The sequence below is a fragment of the Antedon mediterranea genome, chromosome 11 (genome assembly GCF_964355755.1).
Source record: "Antedon mediterranea chromosome 11, ecAntMedi1.1, whole genome shotgun sequence".
Taxonomy (NCBI): Eukaryota; Metazoa; Echinodermata; class Crinoidea; order Comatulida; family Antedonidae; genus Antedon; species Antedon mediterranea.
Genome location: NC_092680.1, coordinates 5,622,775 through 5,650,232, shown reverse-complemented (window position 1 = coordinate 5,650,232; position 27,458 = coordinate 5,622,775). Strand labels below are relative to the sequence as shown.

The 27,458-nt window shown below is 32.4% G+C and overlaps 2 protein-coding genes across 2 annotated transcripts; both read right to left on the bottom strand.

The window, feature by feature from the left end:
- Window positions 1-1,026: 1,026 nt before the first annotated feature.
- Window positions 1,027-12,666, bottom strand: LOC140063065 (uncharacterized). Its single transcript, XM_072109502.1, has 17 exons — window positions 12,485-12,666; window positions 10,868-10,988; window positions 10,279-10,442; window positions 9,832-9,961; window positions 9,178-9,317; window positions 7,900-8,032; window positions 7,272-7,464; window positions 6,501-6,646; window positions 5,518-5,727; window positions 5,202-5,419; window positions 4,796-5,027; window positions 4,360-4,633; window positions 3,967-4,229; window positions 3,618-3,849; window positions 3,369-3,472; window positions 2,389-2,565; window positions 1,027-2,154 (listed from the first exon to the last, which is right to left on the bottom strand). Exons 1-17 carry the CDS (start codon window positions 12,664-12,666, stop codon window positions 1,549-1,551), a joined length of 3,525 nt encoding a protein of 1,174 aa, XP_071965603.1. The 3' UTR covers window positions 1,027-1,548.
- A 6,695-nt stretch (window positions 12,667-19,361) lies between these two features.
- LOC140063064 (uncharacterized) lies at window positions 19,362-27,381 on the bottom strand. Its single transcript, XM_072109501.1, has 17 exons — window positions 27,347-27,381; window positions 26,943-27,063; window positions 26,283-26,446; window positions 25,949-26,078; window positions 25,455-25,603; window positions 24,896-25,028; window positions 24,241-24,430; window positions 23,878-24,023; window positions 23,440-23,649; window positions 23,118-23,335; window positions 22,722-22,953; window positions 22,283-22,556; window positions 21,890-22,152; window positions 21,541-21,772; window positions 21,298-21,401; window positions 20,891-21,067; window positions 19,362-20,159 (listed from the first exon to the last, which is right to left on the bottom strand). The coding sequence occupies exons 1-17, from the start codon at window positions 27,379-27,381 to the stop codon at window positions 19,674-19,676; spliced, it is 3,264 nt and encodes a 1,087-aa protein (XP_071965602.1). The 3' UTR covers window positions 19,362-19,673.
- Between the last annotated feature and the right edge of the window lie 77 nt (window positions 27,382-27,458).

Genomic DNA, 27,458 nt, shown 5'->3' with positions numbered 1-27,458 from the left:
TTACAAACACTATATTTCACACACTTAAAATTTATTTTATTTTTTATTTCATGAATTCATAATAACCATAATCCATAGTTATAAACTAAATAATTAGAGAAAATACAACATGCAGCATGTATAGTCAACTACTTCACATAAATTAAACTACTATATAATATATAATATATAATTATTTTTCAATACCTTTTTGTAAATTATAATTTTAAAAAACACTATTTTATTGTACATTTGCATTAAATTAGATTCAGTTTGAAACGGTAATTAATTATTTTACTTCTAATTAAAGAAAATATAATGAAACAGCTTCTATAAAAATCGACTAATAAATCTTGAGATAAAGGTAAGGTAAGCATAGCTTTAATTTAATCAAGATACTGTAGAAGAACAGATGGGAAAAATCAAACTTTATAATAAAAGAATAACATGTAATATTTTCAAGGGAGTCTTCTAAGACCTAAAATACAATACACACTGATTTCAATCACAACACGGCCATATACATGGCGTGCGCAAATTTGAGGATTTACCGACCGACCGACCAACCGACATAGAGCTATAGACTAAAAATTAAATAAAATAAAAATTAGTATTGCACTGATTATTATCTTTGGATTTCGGATCTTCAGATATTAAGCTAAAAGCACATCTATCACTTGCGCTCTTTGTTGTTTTTTAAAGGATGACCCAAGGAAACATAATACTCAGGTCGTTGAACTTGGACCTCTTCCGGTAAGTTAAAATATTGTACATTTTTTGTATAATCTGAAGAAAAAAACTTCATTAATAATGTAGAATTAGCTTTAAAATAGATTTGATTTGATTTCATTTTATGAAATATCAAACATGAAAACGCCAATTTATTTATTTAACGTGTAAGATACGCACATAATAGCTTTGGAAACTGTGAACTGGCAAATTAACTGATTACGTCACACCGAGATTCTACTTTAAAAATTACGTAACAAAGAAATGCGGAAAATTGAAAGTGCTATTCAGTGGGCTTATCGTCATAATACGTCACGTTACGTTACAACCTCGTCGCCGGTCGAGAGGTCCATTTACTACTCCGGCTGGGCTGGCCTGGCCTGGCCTGGAAATAGACCTTACAAGATATCTCTTCATTCATTTCATCTTTAATTAATGTAATTGCTTATTTTTGCTAGATCCGTTTTGAGTTACAAGCTAGAGAATTTGTTGAGGAATTTTAAGTCATTATTACGTGTGTGTGTCGTTCGTGGCCTTCACCTAATGCTATAGACAATTGGAAATATATGCCTACTGCAAGACGATGTTAGTACACCAGACATGGAAGAGGAAGGTAGGCCTACATTGTTTCTTTTTTATTCATGAATACACCATTAGTTTCTCCATGCCTAAACAAATGTTTAAGATACTTTAGTCAAATGAAATCTAAACTTTTAGCTTAGAGTTGCACCAATTGGTGTTATACACAACGTGGACAAAATGCATTGAACTTAGGGGATGCTTTAAAAGCTAGGAAATATTAAATGATAATACAAAAACACGGAACGTTTTGATGAAAAGTCATAAAACGCAACATGCCTTAGATTTGTTGTGTTGTTTATTTGGTTCAGGTGGATTAGGGGTTGTTTGCCGCGGTATTTCTTTAGGAGCATGTACCTTGGGTTTCGGTTCTTCGGGTTTTGGTTCTTCGGGTTTTGGATCTTCGGGTTTTGGATCTTGGGGTGTCGGATCTTCGAACTGTTGTTCTTGGGGTGTCGGATCTTCGAACTTTGGTTCTTCAGGTTTTGGATCTTCACATTTTGATTCTTCGTGATTCGGATCTTCGAACTTTGGTTCTTCAGGTGTCGAATCTTCCGATGTTGGTTTCGGCTGATCAGGTGTAGATAGTTTCGCAGACGTTTTACCTTCTACAGCCTGCGCATGTTCATTAATTTTTATAATAAGTTCGTCAAATTGTTCGTCGATAAAACTTTCCTGACTTGACTCCTTGGTGAAGTCAATGTAGAGAAGTTGCGTAAATGTCATGCTCATTGGACCTTCTGGTGGCCACGCCATCTGCTGGAGAAGGATTGGAATGATTGGTCGACGGAGAGCATCTGATAGACTGACTTCACGACGGCAGTTGGCGGACAATGAATACTTCGGTGTAACGCAGGAAATTACAACCTATTATAAAAATCATATAGACAAAATATTAAACCTAATAATTAACCTTGATAGTACGATCTTCGCGTTTTTATATAGTATTAACATTGTACATACATTGAAAAAAAGTACGGTGGCACTTAATTGTGTCCTTTAGCTAGTATTCGAATATTTAGGTAGGTTAGGTACATTATTATATTATTGTTTATTTACAATAGTTAGTAGTATGTAAATAATAGAGTTGAATTGACTTACCTTAGCTTTGCGAAGACCTTTGTCGATTTTACTATACAGTGGATCTCCTCCGCCCATTTGTTTGATATCCAACCAACACGAGTAACCAAGACTGGTCAGTCGTTGGTACAAGACCTTTATCTGTGGTTGATGATCCCATTGGTATGATATGAAGACTTCTGGTTCGATTTCCGCTTGCTAAGTAAAGAACAGAACTGGTAATAAATTAGGAAAAGCTATTCGTTTATTAAGTTAGTGACTTGATAGCGTTTTGTAAATGAACCCATTTGTAGAGCAATACATTAATCAATGCATCTCAATAAAGGGTAATTAATATAACTAGATCGCTTCGCTCGGGTACCATCTAGGTCGTGCCCAGATGGACGTTCTCGAATACACAGTAATTTCAGCGTAAAAAAACTGGCGATTTCAAATGTACGTACCGCAGGACTAGTATAATACATTGTCGTTTACAGAAACGAATAAATAGACACGATGATTTATGTAGTCAACTAAAATTAGCACCCTGAAAATTACTTCCGAAAGGACTCATTTTAAACAAACTTTTGTTTTGTAAACAAATGGTTTTCAGCCATTAAACCAATTATCGTAGGAGGAGATAAGAAAATGCGAAGCATCCTCGTATTATTGTGTGCGGGTATTTTTCAAGATGGACATCCATTAGACAGTTTATACCACGGAAAACACCACTATTAGGGGCAAATTGTTGAACCTAAATTCGTTTTAATTGTCAATAACTAATTATCGAACTCAATTTAATTAGTAAACAGGGTTACTTCAGGTGGTTAAAATCAGGACCGAAAGTACGAACGAACTTTATATACTACCGAGTAAACATTCTAGAAATAACGCGTGATTTACCGAATTTTGCCCTTATATATAGATTACAAGGGCGTATTATTTCTAATATTACTATTTGTATGTTTGTGAGCTTACGTTAAATACCTTTTGTATACTCCTGTATAATTAGTGAAAATTACCTGCTCAGATTCTACCACTTTGGTTTCACCGCCTTTATCATCTTTCTTAGCTTGTTTTATTTCTTGCTCAGGTGCTTCAACAGTTGGTACCCAACTTTTGTATTCTGAAAAAAGAAAAACGTGATTCGTAAATCAATCAATGATATTAGGTGGTTATAATACGTTTCGAATACTTCTGAAACATAAAATACACAAAGGAAGAAAAGGCTACAGTAGGACATTCAATATTTAAATAGAATCTTCACTTACCGTCAGTAATTTTGTCAAGATCGGGAGCAGCATAATAACTAACTTGCGCCAATAACTCGCAAAATTTGGTATCAACCCAAAATTTATCTCCTCTGACGTTATGCTTATCCGTGAAAAATTGGATGTAAAGAAGCTGAGCAAAAAGCATGCTCATTGGTCCTTCCGGAGGCCAGACTGTACGCTCAATAAGGATCGGTATGATTGGCTTGTTGAGCAGATTCGCCAAGTTCACCTGTAATGAGGATAAACAAAATAAAGTATTTAGTATTTAAAGTAATTTAAATAATGCTATAATTTGTTGAAAGCGTCGTAGAGATATAGCCTAGTTAATCAGTAAATTTCTTTTTACCTCTTTGTTACAGTTTTCAGATTTTGAATACTTGTCAGTTGTCATACATAGAACAACTTTAGCAGCTCTCATTCCTTCGTTGATTTTTGCATATAAATTATCTCCACCTCCCATCTGACCAATGTCCATCCAGCAAGCAAATCCTGCCATCTCAAGATGATCTCTTATAGCCTTCACCTCAGATTGATGATCCCATTGGTAACTAATGAATACTTTTGGCGGTTTCTCTGATATTCCGGGTTCTAATTTTGGAACCATTGCATCTATAATTTCAATAAAAATCTGAATTAGGAACACGATTGCTTTTCATTATACAGTAATGATTATACATTATTCGTTCTTGAGAAAAAAACTAAAAATAAATTGTATTTTTATTTATGTGTGCTTGATTACCTGCTTGTTCTAAAGATTCTTCAACTATCTTTACAGCCTCTGCTTGTCCCATATCTTCTAACGCCGTCAGTATTGCATATGTTGCATCACTACTTTTATGGGTCGTGTACCATTCGGCAAGAATTGCCATAGTCGGGTCGGGTGACAACGCCCAGTTTCGAATGTCCTCCCCCGAGTAGCCGAGACGTATCGCCAAAAATCTCCAATCGTAGTCAGCTTCTGGATTTAGTAGTTTTGAAACATCACGTGACCATTTTGGTGCATTAGTAATCGTCTAGAAAATGCAGATTTGTCAGACGATTTTTTCATGTTGAGGATTTTACTTCAATATTGCAATCTTTCATCCATTTTTTAAATTTTTTTATTTATTAATTTCTTATAATCACATAACACGTAGGTCCCATCTAAAATGTTAAATATGAAGAATAAATCTTACTTTATGATCTATGTCGTCGACTTTTAAAACAGTTTCATCTACAACTTCTTCTAACTCTTCCAATTTCTGTCCTTGTTCTGCAACGTCTGTTTTAACAGCCGTTATTTCCCTTCCTTGTTCCTCAACTTTCTCTGTAACTTCTGCAACGTTATTTTCTGTGTTTGTCACCCGTGTATCCAATACCTCGATGTCCTCTCGCTGGTCTACAATGTTCTCGTGTAAACCTTCCAAACTATCGTATAGAGAAAAAAACACCAGGACATCATTTAACGGTGCGGACACAGGATTTTAGGAAGGGACCGAATTGGGGTGTGGGTATCTTCCCAAGAATAAAGCTTTTTTCCAACCTCTACACCCCAAAGTCCCTTTTCCATGCGCTTGATTTTCCATTTCTCAAGTTACTTACGTTCTTCCTTCCATAACATCAATGAGTTGAATCACTATGTCTTTTATCCCCGTCTGTGAACTTCCCTTCATGGCCTCTATTTCTTTTCTATATTCTGTTAAACATTCAGGAAATATATGTCCTATTCTTTTCAACTCCATTAAAACGTAGACATGGTAGCACGTTTGTACTGTCTGAAGCTGATCAATTAAAATCTTTAGGATTTTGATTGCCCATTCCTATAAAATTAGGAAAAGGAAAGTAAAATAAACTTAACAAATTGCAAATTCAATATCAAAAGGCACTTTTCGTTTACATTTGAATTTCCACCACGTACCTTATTAACGGTTCCAACACTGGCAACTATCTTATCTACGAAGTACACTGTGTTTGAATCGGAATCTAATAGCCCAGTAAGACTTTCAATATGATTAACAAATTTTTCTGGGTATTTCGCCGCAATTTCACACAGCACCATAAGAACTTTGTGTCGAATATCCGACTCATTGATATCTTCAATTAAGGTATCAATATGTGGCACAAATGTCTGTAAAAAAGAACAAGACTATAGCATAAATATTAGATTGTAAATAATGCACTCACTTATTTTGTTGTAGACCAATATGCCTAATGTTGTAATGTATTTGCCCAATGACATTATTTTGTCGAGTATCATCTATTCAAATTTCATAATACAGTTTCATATGTGGCGTCTGCATCACGGAAGTTTAGATAAATGTATAGTTGAGGCTTATTATATGGCCTTATATGGCCTATGATATAGACGTCACATGTAAAAGACAAGATACATTGTATATATTTGATACTCGACAAATTGTAGATACAGATCCGAAAATCGGCTGACACATTGGAATACTGGATGGGTTTTGAAAATAAACAATGAAGACTTTTGAAAACAAAGTAATAATTCCGTATTATTTTAAATATGTTGTGTGTGTCATCACATTGGAATTGAATTATTAATATTATTAGTGTTATTATTATTATTATTATTATTATTATTGTCTTAAAAACCACATCAGTGTATCTGCATATAACTGATATATTTTCAAATTGAAGATTACATTGTCAGGTGCAAGAATTTGGTTGTTTTGCTTTTACCGTAATTTATGTTATTGCAGTTCTTTAGACCTATAAAATCTCAGCTCACCATTGCTGGAATAAATACTGATAATAGTAATAATGATTAAATAAATCCTTATTGTCATATTGTTTGAAAACATGTTTGATTTGAACTGAAGAGATGTTTCAAAAGTAAAGACAAAGTTTGGACCATGAATCAGTTTGTTCTTGCCTTACCTTAGTGGAAGTTTTCGAAATATTGTCAAAGAAAAGATAAAGGTATCGTTTCCTGTTCGCATCCAGGTCCGGTAACTTTTCAAAGATTAAATCCATTTTACTCATAATCTTCTCAGGACATTTAATATACAGTGGTTTTAATGACACTACAAATAAAGTGCAAAAAAATAATATATATATATATAAACAAATTAGGCAAAGAATAGTAATTCTAAACCGCCTGGTGATATACTGAAATTTAATTAATTAATATGTTGATGTTCCTACAAATTAAGGGACCGATGGCAATAATAAAAGTAATGGTTTATTGACAACGAAGAAGAAAAAATCCTATTTCCATTGATAAGTTGTAGACTAAATAAGTTGTGTCTTTAAAATACTTTCAAAAGTAATAAGTTCTTTTGAAAGATACACAATGTTGTTTTACGTTATAATTCTTTGTGTATAATATAGCAGTGTACTGTATGCAATGGTTCCAACTTATTGTATAATTTTGAGCTGATATGATAATTAGGTAATGTGACGTCATAATGAAGACTATTAAATTCAAATTTAGTTTAATAACATGGACTATTTTCATTATCATTCATTGATGATTAAATACTAATAGGCGTACATCGAGATTATTAACGCTATATTCAAACTTGTTCCATTTTACGAGACGGAAGACGGCACCGTTTATTTCTTAAAATCACTTTCCAATATTGAACAAAATGGCGCCGCCTTCCGCTTGTGAAAGAGTGTGAATGCAGCGTTAATCTGATCACATACTTCCTATACTAGTACACATCTCATCGTTGTCTAAAAAAAGGTCAACGAGTTCTTCTGTCCACGGCGCAAGTGCGTCTATCTGTTCGTACATGGATGATATCACTCTACACGCAGAAGAAGTTAACCTATCGATGTCCGCCCGTATTAGAGTCATTACACCCGGGGCTAACTCAGTCATATCAAACATAGAAGCCTGTAATGAAATAAAAACACTCACAAAAAGTGAAAAAAATATTTTAAAAGAATATTATGTTACAAACATTTAAAATGTGCACATAAAACATAATTATTTAATAATTGTATTTTTTTTTTCTGCTGAAAATGTATGTATGTATATTTTTATGTGTACATTATTATTATTAAAGTTATTATTATAAACAATAATTTATAATGCATTTCTCAAGTCATTATTCCATTCTAGCCAAAAAATAAGACGAAGAAAACGATAATGATAGGAAGAATTAGTGATGAATTGGATGTTATTTGATATTACGTATCTTTAATACAAAATGCCTAAAATTCAAGATTAAAGTCAGTTGTAACACACAGCACAAGTATAATATTGTTGTAAAGTTTATTAAACCCTATCCAAAATTTCTTAAATTTGAGGAAAGGGAGCAATATTTACCTTCTGATTTATGAGTCCATTTAGTATTTCACATGCTATTATCCCCCATCCTGTCAATGGTTGACCTTCTAACTCTTTTGTCAATGCATTCTTCCACATTGTTACAACATAGTTTAGGTATAATTTTGGAGGGCTAAAAATAAGACGAAAAAAAAGTAACATTAGCATGGCCTAAATACCTCAAGTTTTAACCACCAATAACACCAGTCCAAGATATTTACTTTTTTTTTAAAACTTTCCATTTTAAAACCGTTTTCTGTTAATAACTGAACGTAAACACAGTAACTTTAGAAATGTAATAATTACGTACTGAAATGAGAAAGATTAATAGATCTAAGGTGGAATACTAAAAACAATGGCGTACCGTTTAAAGCTTGGTTTTATTATTATTATTATTATTATTATTTTTTTATTTTCATATCTTTTATACATACAAAAAAAAAACACATTTAAATAAAAGAATACAGAATAGAGCACCCATAATTCACTACCCACTTAAGCAAGATCTAAAATTTGTTATAATCTGTTAAATATGAATTTTAAGGCTTTTAAATAAGGTACATTATTTTTTAATTCTGCAGTCATAAATATAATATTTTGTTAATTAGCCTTTGTCTCCAAACCTAATAATTATTTCATTGTTTACATTACTTAAATTTCCTGTTCGTTAAAATATAAGGTTTTTAAGAAATATCCATAAAGGGCGGCACATGTTATAATACACAAATATATGAAGTAAATTGTCTTTCTTTTTTTTACAAAAGGAACACAAGTCGGATTCAGTTAAACCGATTCTGAACAATCTTTCATTTGTAAAAATAAGTTTGTGTAGGTTTTTAAATTGGAAAGCTTTTACTTTGCCATGAATGTGTAGCTTATGGAGTAACGAAAATGAGTATTTTAATTCAAAATTGTCAATTTTTTGACCATTTCAAATTTACTTCATTGATGTAAGATTCAAGTTCAGATAACATTTATTCAGATAATAATGAATGAACATATACAAAATAGAAAAAAATATTAAAGTGAACATAGATAAAACAGTAAGTTGTAGTCATTATTATCATGGATCCCTTCTAGAAGTTAAAAACTTGTCTCGCAGGGACCCACAACAAAACACATTACTAAAAAAATAAAAATAAACCTAGGGTATATAATTATATAATTGAGAATAAAAATTACAGTATAATAACATAACTGACATCTTCTTTATCAAAATTGTTTAAAATTATATTTCTATATTTTCATGATATAAATTAAATAACATTGCTTTCTTACCAGTTGGAATTAAATGCAATTTCCAACGATTTCTCTACAATGGTTACTTGGTAGGGAGGGTTGTCTTTAGACATTATCTCATCAAATTTTCTAGTCCACTCATCAACAGTCTTTATCAACTTGGGTATCAGAGTCCTGTCCTTTTGGTATACAAACATTAATTACTGATTAGATAATTCTGCACCACACCCGTTTGAAAACACCAACATTAACCTTTCCATTAGATGTTAGAGTAGTCAATTTCATTATTCGAAATTATATTTAGAACCTCATCCTCCGTTTATGAAAATAATCCTGTAAATTACTTTTAGAGTATGATAAATGTACAGGTATAAAAAAACTCATGTACTATATACATTTCTATAAAATTATTACAAATTTATTTTGTTTGCGTAACAACTAACAGTAATAAGCTTTGCTTATTAGTTTCTCTAGCACACATGGATTTCGATCCAAGTCGACTCTAAACCGTCTCGGCCAATGTCAACTCGGCCCCAATTCATCTGGGCCTCAGGTCAACTGTGCCTTAAGTCAACTCGGCCTCAAGTCATCTCGGGCTCAAGTCAATTCGGTCAAAAACGAATGTTACTCAATCTGGCTTTGTTGCACTATTTAAACCTTCTTAGACACAAAATTAAACTATAAATAGCTTACTTCAGGCTTAAAATTCCATTGATATAACATTCCCCTGGCAATCATAAGATGAAAAACCTCCGATTTCTCAAAACAATTTATCAACAGTTGCAGAAGCTTGATTTCAATTTTCTTAGCTAATTTATCTCGTCTAATAAAGGAAAAGAGATAAAGACGAACATTTACTATTACAGTAATGATAAAACTGTATGTTTAAATTGGTTCTCTGTTTTAAATTGAAACGTTTATTTTGTACTCTCGAATACGTCGAGATACGTTTGTGTCGTGGGCGTGGGTTCTCCAGATATTATCTGCAGTCCTCCAATGGATTGGTGGTGAAAAAGAAATATGAAAACAAAAACCTTTTCGTACCCACCCCATAAAATTAATACAAATTGAGTATACTTCATCCTACCTTACTTACGGGTTGTCTTTTAAGGGGCGAAATGTATCTTTAAGCGTACTTACAAAAATGCTTTTACCATTGCTTCTGCACAATCTTTTATTCGTTTAGACATTTCACATTCTTCTAGTCTGCGAGTGCCATACCAACGTTCATCATCGTCAGTCATTTTGATTTTTGGTGGTTCAATAAATGTCTCTATTATTTGTATAGCTTCTGTGGAGTGGTCCTTAACAAACAAGATAAAATATATATTGGCTGAAAACTGAAGAACAATAGATAGTAATCCAGACTTTTAAATTAAAAACTGTACTGAGAGTATTTGTTTATAAAAAAAAACTTAATTGGTAAACAAAATAAAACCTATTATATAACACCTAAAATAGATTCCTTTTATTTAATTGGACGATTGTGTCACATGATAAAAAGTAAGTGCCCTCTATGAATCGCTTTACAAAAGCCCTCATAACGACTAATAATAGGAGAAGAGTGAGAATGCAGCAACTTGTTCATCTCCCCATTTTTTATTTTTTTTATTACACCTTAGTTATAGAGGGTGACCCTAAACAGCGTATGAAAAAAGATAAGTAATTTATCCTAATTTAAACTAGACTAGATGAGAACCTTTAAAACCTTAAAAAGAAATAGTTTTACTTTCCAATTGACGATGTTCCGGTCGTTAAATAAGCTCTTGAGCCTGCGACAGTACATGGACATCTTCTTCTCTGCCATGGCAACTGCAAGTCCGGCGAATGCTTTAGACTCTTTACCCTTGCTGTATCCAAACAAATTTAAATACATATTTGTTTTACGAATTTCAACAATTTAAAAGAAAATATGCATTGTTTTTTGGTTAAATTGGTCATTATTTATAATTTTATTAACAGATAGTAGAGGATCTAGTAAGACTGGACGCACAGTAATATGTATCCGTCTACAACACAAAGAAGTATCCCCCGGTTCTCGGTACTATATATAGATTTCGCTAGTATCATCATAATGGTAAATACAACATCACATTTGTTTCACATGTTTCTCCTACAGTAGTATCATATACTTTAACCTAACATTGTATGATGCAGACACTGCATGATGCAGACACCACATGTGACTCAAATGAGATGCTACATGTATTATTAAATATCCCTATGATACTTTAAATATTTGGAGATACACTGAGAATCTGGTAGAAGTATTTTTGTTCCAGCAGTTTCTGTTATGTACTGAACTATTTGGTCTTAAATGTTAAGCCTCTTTATTATTAAATAAATGAATTAAATATTATAATGTTTTAAGGGTTGTCCACCAATAACTTATTATTGCAACAAATTAGAAGGATTAGTGGATTTTCTAATTGAGTAAATAAAAGGAAATTTAAAGTAATAAATTATAGTTTATACACAGCACAAGTACTTTCTTTTAACTAAGGATGTGGTATATAAATGTGGGTAGATTTCAGAGTAATAGAAGTGTTAGGATGAATGGTATATTGTTTTTACAGGTAATTAAAACGGAATGTTAGTCAAGGGAGACCCTTAATCAAAGTTCCAACCACAGTAATTGACAATGTATTTCTATAGATCATTACGGGTATATCTAATAGTGGAACCACAAAAATGTAGGATAGGCTAATTTCTAATTGGCAACCAATGAGAATTCAGTGTGTTTTCAGTTGTTTACTAAGATGCATACTAGCACACTTCATTGTTAAACTAGCCGTTCGATAGTTGTACAAACTTTTCAATCTTTCCCACCCAGCCATCCCCCGGCATCATCCAACACCTAACTCAACACAGGCGCTACTCATATGTTACTCATGTTATTCGCTAATTTGGCTGGTATAATTCTGGGGAATTATTTTGCCCCCAAATTCCACAACTTACCTAACGGATGTCACGAACTTACCGATATAGGCCTACTTAATAACAACCATTTGATTTACTGGCTCCTGTGACAACACACTGGACCTTTCATACAGCGATTTCATATGAGTGGTAGCCCCCAAGAGGCCAAAATGTAGTTTATTATTAAGCTTTAGTAGTTTTTAGCATTGCTTGTACAGTATCAGTAGAAATAAATATTATGTATTGTTAAATATGTATACTCTGAATAAACTTGGAAGCTTAACCTATTTGTGTTGTGTGTAAATACGCCCTTAACTATTCGCTTATACCATTCCATGTAGGCCAGATACCAAGTTTTAACTTAGTATCTAGACCTACATGATACTATTCCTGTTAGTTATTAAACAATTTAAATAACATGACAAACCTTTTCTTAGCGGCAGAAAGTACTTTGTCAATGACATTTCTCAATACTCGCATGTTCAGCTTTTTGACATCTTCCTCTTCTTCAAATTCAGTCACTGCTTTAATCAGCTTCGGCATGTACTTAAAATCATCAATTGATTCCGAGATTTCTTCTACAATCGCTTCGACCTCTGCCCTTTTCATGTCGATTTTTTTCCGCTAAAAAATAAATAAAAATAACACGGTTTACTTCGTTTATAGGCCTAGTAACTTACTATAGTAACTTGTTATAAATTCATGACCAACCCAAAAAGTCAACATTTTTAAACGCATAATGTCCCTTCGTATCGGAAACGGTGCATAAGGCACAGTTTTAATCCATGCAAGGGCTTTTGTCTGCAAAGCGGCATACAGTGCTTTTTGTACAGTATGTAGGCCTAAGTATTACTAATACAGTATTTCGTATCTTAGTACGTTAACATTATTACGTCGCTTTTAATATTCGTAGGCTTCAATATGTTTACGTACATTGCTCCGAAATCCTTCCAGTACTTAGTCAATCTGTTCATTGATCAATGTAATAGACCTAGACCTAATTTCAGTATGTATTTATATGTAGGCCTACGTGTAATTATATGTATCAGAACTGTCTCAACTCAAGCATAAGAATAGATATACAATCGAATAGTATATTCTTTGGTTATACAGTAGTTTTTTTTTTCTCTTTTGTGGCGCAAACACCACTTTTATTCACATTCATATTATCTCATATTACATAAAATCGTATTATTTAACTTGTAACATTTTTACATATATGAATTCTGTATTACTCCTTTTTTCATTAATTTTCTTATATTTTGTTATACACTTGACAGGATCATCGTTATCATCTATCCCGTTTTAAAATAGTTCACACATTTTCATTTGTTTGTTTTCATTTTACAACCCGGATTATACAATATATTTATATACATGATAAAAAAACAATAATAGCTCAGTACCACCAGTAACCCGTATCACTGTAATTCTTTTTCGGTTAATCGTATCAAATTAGAAATTATATTATCATAATCTTATTTCTTAAAGCTATCCATTTTTCTATACTTGTTTCTTTATTGTTATATGTTTCACATTCAATGTTATATAACATATTGCTTTTAAATGAATTCCATAAAGATTTACCCACTGGCTTATTTAGTGCAGATAACATTTTTATTCTATAAATAGTAAATTTTTTTTTTCTCTTTTGTGGCGCAAACACCACTTTTATTCACATTCATATTATCTCATATTACATAAAATCGTATTATTTAACTTGTAAATGTCGTTACAGTTCATAAGTAACATTTTTACATATATGAATTCTGTATTACTCCTTTTTTCATTAATTTTCTTATATTTTGTTATACACTTGACAGGATCATCATTATCATCTATCCCGTTTTAAAATAGTTCACACATTTTCATTTGTTTGTTTTCATTTTACAACCCGGATTATACAATATATTTATATACATGATAAAAAAAAAAACAATAATAGCTCAGTACCACCAGTAACCCGTATCACTGTAATTCTTTTTCAGTTAATCGTATAAAAATTGGAAATTATATTATCATAATCTTATTTCTTAAAGCTACCCATTTTTCTATACTTGTTTCTTTATTGTTATATGTTTCACATTCAATGTTATATAACATATTGCTTTTAAATGAATTCCATAAAGATTTACCCACTGGCTTATTTAGTGCAGATAACATTTTTATTCTATAAATAGTAAATGCTGCAAAAGTGTAAATATAATCTATTAGCTTATCTCCCGTTCCTAGTATTAATTGTTTAAATGATATATTATTGTGATTTAAACTTACAAAGATACTAAGCATTTTCCTCCAATATTTCTGAATAAATCTACAACTAAAAAACAAATGATTTTCGTTTTCAATTTCTCCACATTTGTCACACGTTTGTGTTTCCTTAACTTTCCACTGATACAGCCGTTTGTTGGTAGGCAGTATTCTATGTAACATCTTATAATTGAATTGTGCTAGTTTCTTATCTTTCATTTTACATACTTTCCGTAACCAAGAAGTTTTCCAATCAATGTTGTTATCATTGAAGTACTCTTCCCATTTTAGTTGTGACATTGGAATAATGAAATATTCTTTCACAAACCATGAGTATATTAGTTTGGTAGTATTAATCTCATACTTGGTCCCAACTAATTCATCATTATCATCACAATTGAAAATATCTACCTCCTTAATAATACGTTTCCATTGAATTGGTATTGCCTTAATAATGCACAAATACTCATTTAACCAGTTTGTTTTACATTGTAGTTTCACCAGTATTTCGTTTGATGTTAAAAAAGTGTTCTTATTAACAATGTCTTTAATACTGATAATGCCACTGTCAATCCAATGCTTGTAGAAAAGCGATTTTTTTTTTTAGTTTAACGTAGTGGTTTCCCCACAGTTGCTCATTCATTATATCGTTATAAGTTTCAGGTTTTTTTTTAGAGATTCTGTTATAATTTATGTAGGCTTTTATCATATTTTTGTAAAACAGTGGAATTTTATCAGAATTAACATCAATAATGTTATAACATGACATATTAAGTAAAACATTAACATCACATATTTTTTTAATATAATACATTGGAATATTTTTCCATTTAGCACCATCATCATTCATAATTCTTTTTAACCAGCCACACATGAGTGCGTTAACATGAAGAGTAAAATCAGGCATTTTAATGCCTCCCATCTCAACATCACCAATTAGAGTTTTTCTTTTTATCTTTTCCCTTTTATTGTTCCAAATAAAATTATATATTAGATTTGTAACTTTTGTATATACATATTTTGGAACATCAGTGATATTTGCAGCATATGTTAATTTAGATAGTGCAAGACTTTTCAGGATTATTATTCTACCAAAAATTGAGAGATTTCTAGCATTCCATTGTTTTAAAGTCTTTTCTAGCTCTATTAATTTAACATCCCAGTTTTTTCTGGTACATTCTTCTGTATTATACCCTACATATATGCCTAAAATTTTGATCGGGTGTTTTACCCAATTTAATTCTAAAGGTCTATCTATTCTGTTCTTCCATTTACCAATCCAAAAAGCATTGGTTTTTTTTTTATTTAGTGTCATTCCAGATACTTCACAAAAACGTTCAATTACACTGACTGCTGACTTAATACTTTTGTCATTACCAACATACAAAATAGTATCATCGGCTAATTGGCTTATTCTAGCTTCTATGTTATTTTCATTATTTGGAAGTTTAATACCCTTATAGTCATCTTTGTTTCTTATTCTAGATGCCATTACTTCAACCACTAAAATGAATAACAGAGCAGATAGAGGACAACCTTGTCTAATACCTCTTTCCATTTTAAAATTGTTTGAAACCCAACCATTGTTAACTGTGACACATTCAACGTTATTGTATAATACTTTTACCCAGTTACAAAAGAACATTCCAAAGTTAAACTTTTCTAGAACATTGAACATAAAATCTCTACTAATAGAGTCAAAAGCCTTCTTAAAATCTACGGTAATTATTGCCCCTTCGATATCATTACACTCTGTATAATAAAGCAGGTCTTCTATTAACCGAATGTTTTCACCAGCGAAACGGCCTTTTATATAACCTTTTTGGTCTGAACTTACTATTGATTTAATAACCATTTTAAGTCTGTTACTTAATACATGTGCAAGAATTTTGTAATCGGTGTTTAAGAGGGTAATGGGACGCCAATTATTCAAATTTTCTCTTTCTCCATCCTTGAACAAAAGGGTGATTACACCTCGTTTTTGCGAAAAGGATAATTCTTGAGAATTATAACTTTCATTTAACGCATCGCAAATTAAATGTTTAATATTATTCCAAAAGAACACATAAAATTCAACACTTAGACCATCCGATCCAGGTGTTTTATTTTTTTCCATCATTGAAATGGCCTTTTTACATTCATCAATAGTGACGTAACCTTCACAATTTTCTTTTTCTATTTCTGAAAGCTTGTTTATAATAGATTTACAAAGGTATTTATTAATTTTTCCAGGGTTTATAACATTTTTTGCGTATAAACCTTCGAAATGTTGTATTTGTTCCTTTAAAATATCAATTGGGCTCGTTGCTAAGCTCCCATCTTTAGTAATTAAACTTTTTATGTGTTTCTTTTTACTTTTGGATCTTTCTAACCCAAGAAAGTATTTTGTATTCCGCTCGCCTTCCTCTATCCATTTTACTCTGGACCTAATTTGCGCGCCTTTTGCTTCTATATTATAAATGTTTTCAAGCTCTATTTTTTTGTTTTCAATTTTATTTTCAATGGTTATATCACAATTTTGAGTATTCATAATTGTTTCAGTTAAGTTTTTTATTTGTTTTTGTAATGTTTCTTTCTTTTTATTCTGGTTTTTATTTTTTTGTTTTCCGTATGCAATTGAAAATTCTTTTATTTTTGTTTTTACAAGCTCCCATAACAAACTTGCACTTACAGGTTCTCTATTATTTTTTAGTATTGAAACATCAATTATTTTAATTACTAATTTTGTAAATGTTTCATCTTTCAGAAAGCTATTGTTGAAAATCCATAAACCAGGACCGCGTATTTTTTCATGCAAATCTATTTTAATTGATACCGCCTGGTGATCTGTGAGAATAGCTGGACGAATGTCACAGGTTATACAGTAGTTAAGTATTACTATAGTAGTCTTCTCACGTTCTTAAGCACTAATTATCATAATTACCTTAGCTATTGCTCAGTATCAACCTAAGTACTTGCTGCTTATTTCTTCTTATTTCCACCATACTGCCACAGTAGGCGTACTGCTGGCTAGAAATCAGTGAACCGCATCATCAACAATACAATAAACCAATTAATTATACTACAAACAATAATATTGCCTAGTATTGCCATGGTGATGTAATAATCAATGTTAGGTAGATATTATAATAGATAGAAATCGCTCTCAAGAACATCTCATATTAATTTATTTATTGGGATACATACATATAGCAAACTAAGCTTACTGTTACTGCATTGTTTTTTTGTGTTTTTTTTAAAACAAACATTGAACGAAACGAACGAAACGAAACGTTTTCAAAAGTTAGAAAAAAAGAAATAATTAATAGTCTTTCGTGTAATTTTCTTTACGCTATTACGTTCATTAAATTCAACTAAATTTAGTTAGTTTAAATTCAAATAAACCACATGATTGCTATAACACACTAGTACACAATAAATGTATTTGAATATAATAATAATTATTATTACTAGATGGTAGCCTACGCTCGCTTCGCTCGCGTACCATCTAGTTCGTGCCCACAGATGGTTCTCGAATACATACCGTAGTAATTTCAGCATAAAAAACTGGCGATTTCAAATGTACGTACGGCAGGACTATAAAACATTGTCGTTTACAGAAAAAAATAAATAGACACAATGATTTATGCAGTCAACCCAAATTAGCACCTAGAAACTTGTCACAAAAGGAGCCCAATTTTTTTATTTGGACTCCCAATTTGTGTTTTGTATCTAACATTAGAGTTGAGAGTTGGGGATGAGGATAGGTACAAAGAAGAACAATGTTTTAATATATTCTTCTATTAAATTAGCCTATTCTTTATATTTCTTTATTATCCACTCAGTAACGAAATATTTTTTTATAGGCCTATAAATAATAAACCACTAAAAAGAGTAAACCATTTCCGATTTAATACTTAGTTAAAACTGTCACTGTCTCATAGTCGATTGAAATAGTAAAGTACATTTAAAGACCACTAATACGTTTATATTTTTGTAATTATTAATTAATACAAACGTTGAGAAGCAACTGACGGTAATAAAGTATTATATTATTATGTGTTTATAATCTAAAAGTAGGGGCTATACCCACCCTCACAGTAATAAAGTTTATTAGTATATTTGTTTATATTATATCTAACAGTACCAACACACTTTTGATTCAAATGGCGATCAAAAGTGGTTAATACCTATTTGCAGTATTGTATAGCATTACAATACTATTTATGTTTATTCTCCAAGGGTCTATAAATTTACCTACTTGTGTTAAACCATGGAAGTATGCAAGTCTGGTTAAACCAAATAATTTGGAATGTTCCATTCATTGCAAATCAATACATTTGTATAAACGTATATTAAATCAAAATAGTATTTTTTTAAGAAAATCGGCCTGTCTTCAACATTATGATGCTGTACTCGAGCTGTTCAACCGGTTTTCAGCCATTAAAAACAATTATCGTAGGAGGAGATAGGAAAATGCGAAGCATCCTCGTATTATTGTCTGCGGGTATTTTTCAAGATGGACATACATTAGACAGTGTATACCACGATCGGAAAACATCCCTATTTGGGGCAAATCGTTGAACCTAAATTCGTTTTAATCGTCAATAACTAATTATCGAACTCGATTTAATTAGTAAACGGGGTTACATCAGGTGGTTAAAATCAGTACCGAAAGTACGAACCAACTTTACATACCATCGAGTAAACATTCTAGAAATTACGCGCGATTTACCGAATTTTGCCTTTACGTAAATTTATATATAGATTTAAATAAATCAACTCAAAGTATACACACGTTCAATTTTTTAAAGTTTTTATTCTATGAATTCATAATAACCATAATCCATATTTATAAACTAAATAATTAAAGAAAATACAACATGCAGCATGTATAGTCACATCACAAAAATTAAATTACTATATATATATAAATATTTATTAATACCTTTTTGTAAATAATAATTTAAAAAAACTATTTTAATAAATTATATTCGATTTTATGTAAGTTTCAATTCGTTTAAGTGAAGCGTTAATTAATTATTTTACTTAAATTTAATTAAAGAATTAATAGAAATGTAATATTTTCAAAAGAGTGTTCAAAGATCTAAATACAATATACGCTGACTTACATTTTAATGGTTAAACAAAATAATTAGACTTGCACTGATCATAACGAATTAACTATAGCGTTACTATAGGTATACTTTGAACAACTGCAAACAATAGACAGTTGACAGGGCTCTACGATGGGATTGTCACTGTAGGGAATTTGACGTTAGTGGACAAACGACTGAAGAAGGAAGGAGACAATAGAACTATTTATTATTTGTTTAGAAAACATTACTGCACAGCAAACGCATGACTTGGATGTTATTTGTAAACAGTTATAAAACGCAACAAGTCTTCGATTTTTTCTGATTTTGCTTATTCGGTTCAGGCGCTGTTGGAGGTTTTTGCTGCTGAGGAGCCTCTTGTTTTGGATCTTCAGACTTTGGTTCTTCGGGTTTGGGAGCTTTGGATTTTGGTTCTTCGGGTTTAGGATCTTCCGATTTTGATTCTTCAGGTTTCGGCTGATCAGAAACTTGTTCAGGTGTAGATTGTTTACCTTCCTCTCCAGGCTGCGCATGTTCATTAATTTTTGCAACAAGTTCGTCAAATTTTTCGTCAGCAAAACTTTCCTGACTTGACTCCTTGGTAAAGTCAATGTAGAGAAGCTGTGTAAATGTCATGCTCATTGGACCTTCTGGTGGCCATGTCATCTGCTGGAGAAGGATTGGAATGATTGGTCGACGGAGAGCATCTGATAGACTGACTTCACGTCGGCAGTTGGCTGACAATGAATACTTCGGCGTAACGCAGGAAATAACAACCTATAATACAATTTATAGACAAAATATTAAATCTAATAATTAACCTCAACTGTGCATTGAGCACCTTTGGTAGTACGACTTTCAAGTCAAGTCAAGTCAAGTATCATTTATTATCATTTGTTTTAAGAAAAAACATAGAAATTCTGTTTGCTCTGTTGGCGTAGCACAATATTCAACGGACACAACACGAACTCAAAAACAAAAACATTACAAAAAAGTGTCTACATTATGTTTAAGGCTCTAATAGCTCCTGCAAAGAAACTATTTGTAAATCGTGCCTTATTGGCCTTAATAGAACAAAATTGCCAACCGCTGCGCATCAACTGGAACATACTATAGGCCGGATGAAATTGATCATCTTTGATAGCCACTGCCTTTTTCAGAAGACGATCCGAAAATATGCTCTCCAAAGGCAGTTGTGCAGATCCAATTACACGCGACGCGGTCTTGACTATTCTATTTAGGTCACGCTTTTCATTTTCGGTAGTGCTACCGAACCATACCGTTAAAGAATACGTTATGACACTCTCTATAACTGACCTATAGAAGGACGACATAATTTCAGAGTTTTAAAATAGTATTAAAATTATACATGAACAGTGGCACTTAATTGTGTCCTTTAGAACACTAGCTAGTATTCGAATAATTACGTAGGTTAGGTACATTATTATAATGTAGGCCTATTGATTACTTACAATAGGTGTATGTAAATAATATTTTAACTGACTTACCTTAGCTTTGCGAAGACCTTTGTCAATTTTACTATATAATGGATCTCCACCGCCCATTTGTTTAATATCCAACCAACACGAGTAACCAAGACTGGTCAGTCGTTGGTACAAGACCTTTATCTGTGGTTGATGATCCCATTGGTATGATATGAAGACTTCTGGTTCGATTTCCGCTTGCTAAGTAAAGAACAAAACTGGTAATAAATGAATTAAGATAAGAATCGTTGATTAAGTTACTGGCTTAGTGGATATAAACCCATTTGTAGAGCAACACAATACTCAATGCATCTATACAATCATCAATAAGAAAGAAATAATTACGATTACATGGGCTTATTATTTTAATATTACTCTGTATATGTTAGTGACCTTACGTCAAATACACTTTATATACTCCTGAATATTACCTGCTCGGATTCTACCACTTTGGTTTCACCGCCTTTATCATCTTTCTTAGCTTGTTTTATTTCTTGCTCAGGTGCCTCAACAGTTGGTACCCAACTTTTGTATTCTGAAAAAAAGAAAACCGTATTTCGTAAATCATTTTTTTAATAATAATATTATTAGATGATTACAATACGTTTTGAATACTTCTGAAACATAAAATAAAATAGAAATAAATAAAATATTTAAACATAATCTTCCCATACCGTCAGTAATTTGTTCTGGATCTGGAGCAGCATAATAACTGACTTGCGCCAATAACTCTGCAAATTTGGCATCAACCCAAAATTTATCTCCTCTGACGTAATCTTTATCCGTGAAAAATTGGATGTAAAGAAGCTGTGCAAAAAGCATGCTCATTGGACCTTCTGGAGGCCAGGCTGTACGCTCAATAAGGATCGGTATGATTGGCTTGTTGAGCAGATTCGCCAAGTTCACCTGTAATGAGGATAAACATAAACAAGTATTTAGTATTTAAAGTTACCATGTGAGTAAGATTTCTATAGTCGTAGCGTCGTAGAGATAACCCAGTTATTCAGTAAATTTTGTTTTTACCTCTTTGTTGCAGTTTTCAGATTTCGAATACTTCTCAGTTGTCATACACAGAACAACTTTAGCAGCTCTCATTCCTTCGTTGATCTTTGCATATAAATTATCTCCACCTCCCATCTGACCAATGTCCATCCAGCAAGCAAACCCTGCCATCTCAAGATGCTCTCTTATAGCCTTAACCTCAGGTTGATGATCCCATTGGTAACTGATGAAAACCTTTGGTGGTTTCTCTGATATTTCGGATCCTAATTTCGGAACCATTGCATCTATCGATGTCAATGAAAAGCTTAATTAAGAATACGATTGTTATTCATTATACATTAAAGCTTAAACATTAATCGTCAATGAGAAAAAACTTAAAATAAATTGTATGTTTATTTATGTGTGCTTGATTACCTGCTTGTTCTAAAGATTCTTCAACTATCTTTACAGCTTCTGTTTGTCCCATATCTTCTAACGCTGTCAATATTGCATATGTTGCATCACTACTTTTATGGGTCGTGTACCATTCGGCTAGAATTGCCATAGTAGGGTCAGGTGACAACGCCCAGTTTCGAATGTCCTCTCCCGAGTAGCCGAGACGTATCGCCAAAAATCTCCAATCATAGTCAGCTTCTGGATTTAGTAGTTTTGAAACATCACGTGACCATTTTGGTGCATTAGTAATCGTCTGAAAATTTAACAGATTTTTATTTAAAATAAATTTGCCATAATAATAGTCATTTTAGAAAAACCACCACCATGTTATGTTGTCCACTTTCGATCTGCAGTAGACTACAAAGATAATCATCAATAATGGTATTCTCATCAAACATTACAAAGTATAACATCTTACCTTATGGTCTATCTCGTCAACTTTTACAACGGTTTCATCAACAACTTCTTCCAACTCTTCCAATTTCTGTCCTTGTTCTGCGACGTCTGTTTTTACCGCCGTTATTTCCTTTCCTTGTTCGTCAACTTTCTCTGTAACCTCTGCAACGTTATTTTCCGTGTTTGTTACTCGTGTGTCTAAGACTTCGATGTCCTCTCGCTGTTCTACAATATCCTCATGTAAAGCTTCCAAACTTTTATGGGGGAAAATAAGAAAAATAAACACTGATAACGATGATCAAATGGGTATGTGGGTGTTCAATGTTTTATTTTCTAAAGGTGATTCTTCCCAAACTTTCTCTGAACTTGATCTATCTCTGTTTAGAAAAAGAATGTACACCCTTCTCAAATGACTTACGTTCTTCCTTCCATAAAATCGATTAGTGAAATCACCAAGTCTCCTACCCCCATCTGTGAACTTTCCTTCATGGCCTCTATCTCCTTTCTGTATGGTGTTAAACATTCAGGAAATTTATGGCCTATTCTTTTCATCTCCATTAAAACAACTGACTGGTAGGACGTTTGTACTGTCTGAAGCTGACCAACTAAAATCTTTAGAATTTTGATTGCCCATTCCTGGAAAGTAGTTGAAAAAGAAGGCATGTTACATTTGGTTGAAAATGGGCAAAAGGAAAATAAAAAGCACTTTTATATTTTGAATTTGCTTGTTTTCGACATACCTTATTCATGGTTCCAACACAGGCAATGATCTTATCTACGTGGTACACTGCGTTTGGCTCTGAATCTAATACCCCAGTAAGACTTTCGATGTGATTTACAAATTTTTCCGGGTATTTCGCTGCAACTTCACCAAGAACCAAGAGAACTTGGTATTGAACATTCGACTCATTGATATCTTCCATTAAGGTATCGACGTGTGGTGCAAATGTCTGAAATAGAACGAAATTACCTTTAAACAAAAATTAATACCTTTTATATAGTTATTGGATACATTATTCATAGCTTCCTCGTTATTTTATAAACTGTGTGTATTCAGATTGTTTGAATACATTTACTGATTTATTAAACTTTGTATTGTCTTGTTATGATTTGGACCAGTTATTAAAGGATCTGTAATCACAAAAAAAATATAAAGTTTTTGTTTAATTCTTACTTACCTTAGTAGACGATTTCACAATTCCGTCAAATAGTAAATAAAGGAATTGCTTTCTGTTTTTATCCAAGTCAGGTAATTTTTCCAAAATTGTATCCATTTTATTCATAATCTTCTCAGGACATTTAGCATACAACGGTTTTAATGACACTATGATGAAACAAAATGACCATAGTAAAAAGTATAATATTGCGTAATTGTTAAAAATGTACCCGAAGTTGGAAGTTTCTTTGAAATACCTTTAGAAAATTCCGACTTATATCTGATTTCTCTTGCATGTGCCACATATTTATATTTACTCTAAACTACTACCGTAATAGATCCGGAAAAAGTACACATTTTGACCTGATTAAATCTAAACACATACTTCCTATATAGAACATTTCTTCGCAGTCAAGATAAACATCAATCAGCTCTTCTGCACACGGCACGAGTGAGTCCACCTTTTCATACATGGATGCTATAAGGCTAGATGAAAGATCCTTTAACAACTCGACGTCTGACCGTATTAGCGTCATAACCCCGGGAACCAACTCATTCATATCAATCTTAGTGGCCTATGAATACAACAATAAATATAAAAAAACGCTTACAAAACTACGAAGGCAATTATTTGAAAATAATTCAATTTTTAATTTGAGGAAGACTTTGCATGGTTTTGTTTAAAACCTAGAGTCTACTGTACAAGGAAAGTTGGCTGAAACAACTCGAGTTTGGCAATAACAGTTTTCTGTTGACTAGTCGACTATCGTAGTTTGCAGACGTTGGGCCGTGTATTTTCTTGACAGTTTGCAGAGGCTTGTAAACTCAACGAATCAAGTAACAAGTATTTGGGTGCTTTGTAGTAATGTGATTTTTCAGATAGACAAAATGATAGACTCCTAGTAACTCGTTTCGACAGGTAATACAAACACAGTCGCAAACACAGAGTTCGCAAAGAGTTTGGTATAGTATGCTAGTGTGGATTAGGCTTAAAACGTTGTTTGAATAATGTTCAAATAGTGTAAAAAGTAAATATTTACCTTAGGAATGATGAATTCACTTAATATTGTAGATGCAATTGACCCCCATCCCGTCAATGGCTGACCGTCTAATTCTTTTGTCAATAGGTTCTTCCATATTGATACAACATGATTTTGGTATAATTTAGGAGGACTATCAATTAAAAATAACATTATTAAGGTCTACACACTAGTTATTAGATTTGATTCTTCAGCTGTTTGTATCCGTCCAAGATTGTTTACTCTCAATACTCAGTCCTTTGAAACGAGACGTTGCGCAGCTTTCCCGTGAATTAAATTAATAGACATTGTACGATTAAATAGCATTACATCATTATTTTAAAAGTGGAAATGAATGTATTGTTACTACCGTAGATCTTTATAAGGGTTTAATTCAACGTTTTATTATAAATAGTCATTGTATTTTAATTTATATTATAAATTCAGTATAGCGTTATTTTTTTTTTAGTGTAAATTATTATTTTTCAAATTACTTACTGAAAATATAATGATGACGATCACTAAGTTGAACATATTAAAAAAGGTCAAAATGTGTTTAAAACTGATTTTGGTATCTTACCAGTTAGAGCCAAATGCAACTGTCAACGCATTTGTTGGAAAGTCTTCTTCAAATGGATGTTCGTCGCTTGACAACTTCTCGTCAAACTTTCTCGTCCACTCATCAACAGTCTTTACTAATTCAGGTATCAGAGTTTTAGCTTTACTGTCCTGTAGGAATTTATTACTGATTAGATAAATCTGCACCACACCCATTCAAAAATACTAACAAATATTGGTCCGTTAAACTAGCCCAGAGGTAATTTTCAGTTACTAAATCGGTAGCGTCTGGCTGCCCTAACATACATTAAGGGTCTTTCACACCAGCTGTTCCGGCATGGTTCCGGTCCTTCGAATCGAACGCCAATGAAAGACCCTTTACACGATCTGTCTTGATCATTTACTACCGGTTATTATATTACTGTCATCACTGGTTAGGTAGTCATTGTGGCCACGTCCCTTAATAATAAATGTGTAAACTATTATATAAAGAAACAAAAGAAATTATTAACTTACTTCAACCTTAAAATCCCAGTCACCTAACAATCCCTTGGCAATCATAAGATGAACAATCTCGGATTTCTTCAGACAGTTTATCAATAGTTGTAGAAGGTTGATACACACTTTCTTAGTTAACTTATCTCGTCTGTTACATACATTTAAAAAAGAAAATAATTACGATTAATAGTTTGTTTTGTTATTATCCATTTGTTTCGACACCGAAGATCAACATTTGTGCTTATGACGGAAAATGATCATTTTGTGAGATACATTTTATAATCACTATACTGAGGTACAACATAATTTTTCCAAGAAGCTTATTTCTAGCATGAAGTATAGTTTTACTTACACAAATGCTTTTACCATTTTTTCTGTACAATCTTTAATTCGTTCAGACATTTCATATCTTTCTGGTTCTTCAGTGCCATACCAACTTTCATCCTTATCAGTCATTTTTATTGCTGGTGGTTCCATAAATGTTTCTATTACTTTTATGGCTTCTGTTGATCGATCCTTAATACATAAGATAAAATTAACTCGTAACGATCATAGAAAAGTTGTAGTATATAGTAGTGAAGGTAAAGGTAAAGGTGAGTCCCGTATTCTCTGAACGTAGTGGAATGAGCTGTTAGGAGCTCATTGTACTAAGCCTCGGCATTATGTGGTAGGGTGGCCAGTTGCTTTCTACGCCGCCTTTTTTCTCCCTAGTATTTTCAACCAGGTACTATTTTACAGCTGAGTGGACTGGGAGCTGTCGGGAATTGAACCCGGGTCTATCTGTATGACAGTCAAGTGTCCTAACCACTAGATGCAATTGACTCGGCTATCCAACTCCTTGGATAGCCGAGTAGTAGTAGTAATTGACCTAAATTGGAAACACTTAATATTATATTAATGATATTATGACAATTATGAGAAAGATTTCCCTTTGAGGTTATATGCATTCCTAAGATAAAGTTATTAACATATAAACATATAAACTGGAGAGAACATTCAAGGTATAATTTACTTTCCAATTGACGATGTTCCGCTCTCTGAATAGACGTTCGAGACTGCGGTAATACTCGGACATCTTCTTCTCTGCCATGGCAACTGCAAGTCCAGCTAATGCTTTAGACTGTTTACCCTTGCTGTATTCAAACAAATAAATACATGTTTAAAAAGTAATTCAAAGACAAATATTGTTTTGGTGGTTTTAATTAATCAATGTCTTATTTCATTATATGGAAGAGTAACTAGCAATAGTATGACTAGAAATGATCACCACTTTGGGTATTTTTCTCATGTAAGGTAGATCAGTCTGAAACCACGAAGGAAGTAAGCGTTTTTCCTCCATTTCGAAACATACCTCCGTATTTTTTACAGTGGTCGGGCATATCTGGTTCTTTCAACTCACGCAGCAAATTGCCATACCGATGATTATTATGATTATGTCTTACGGTTATCATGCTAGTCTCTAGCAGTAACTTTAAATGTGAGTCTGTTCAAGATGATAATTTTGTCTGTCGTACTGTAGCCTAACTAC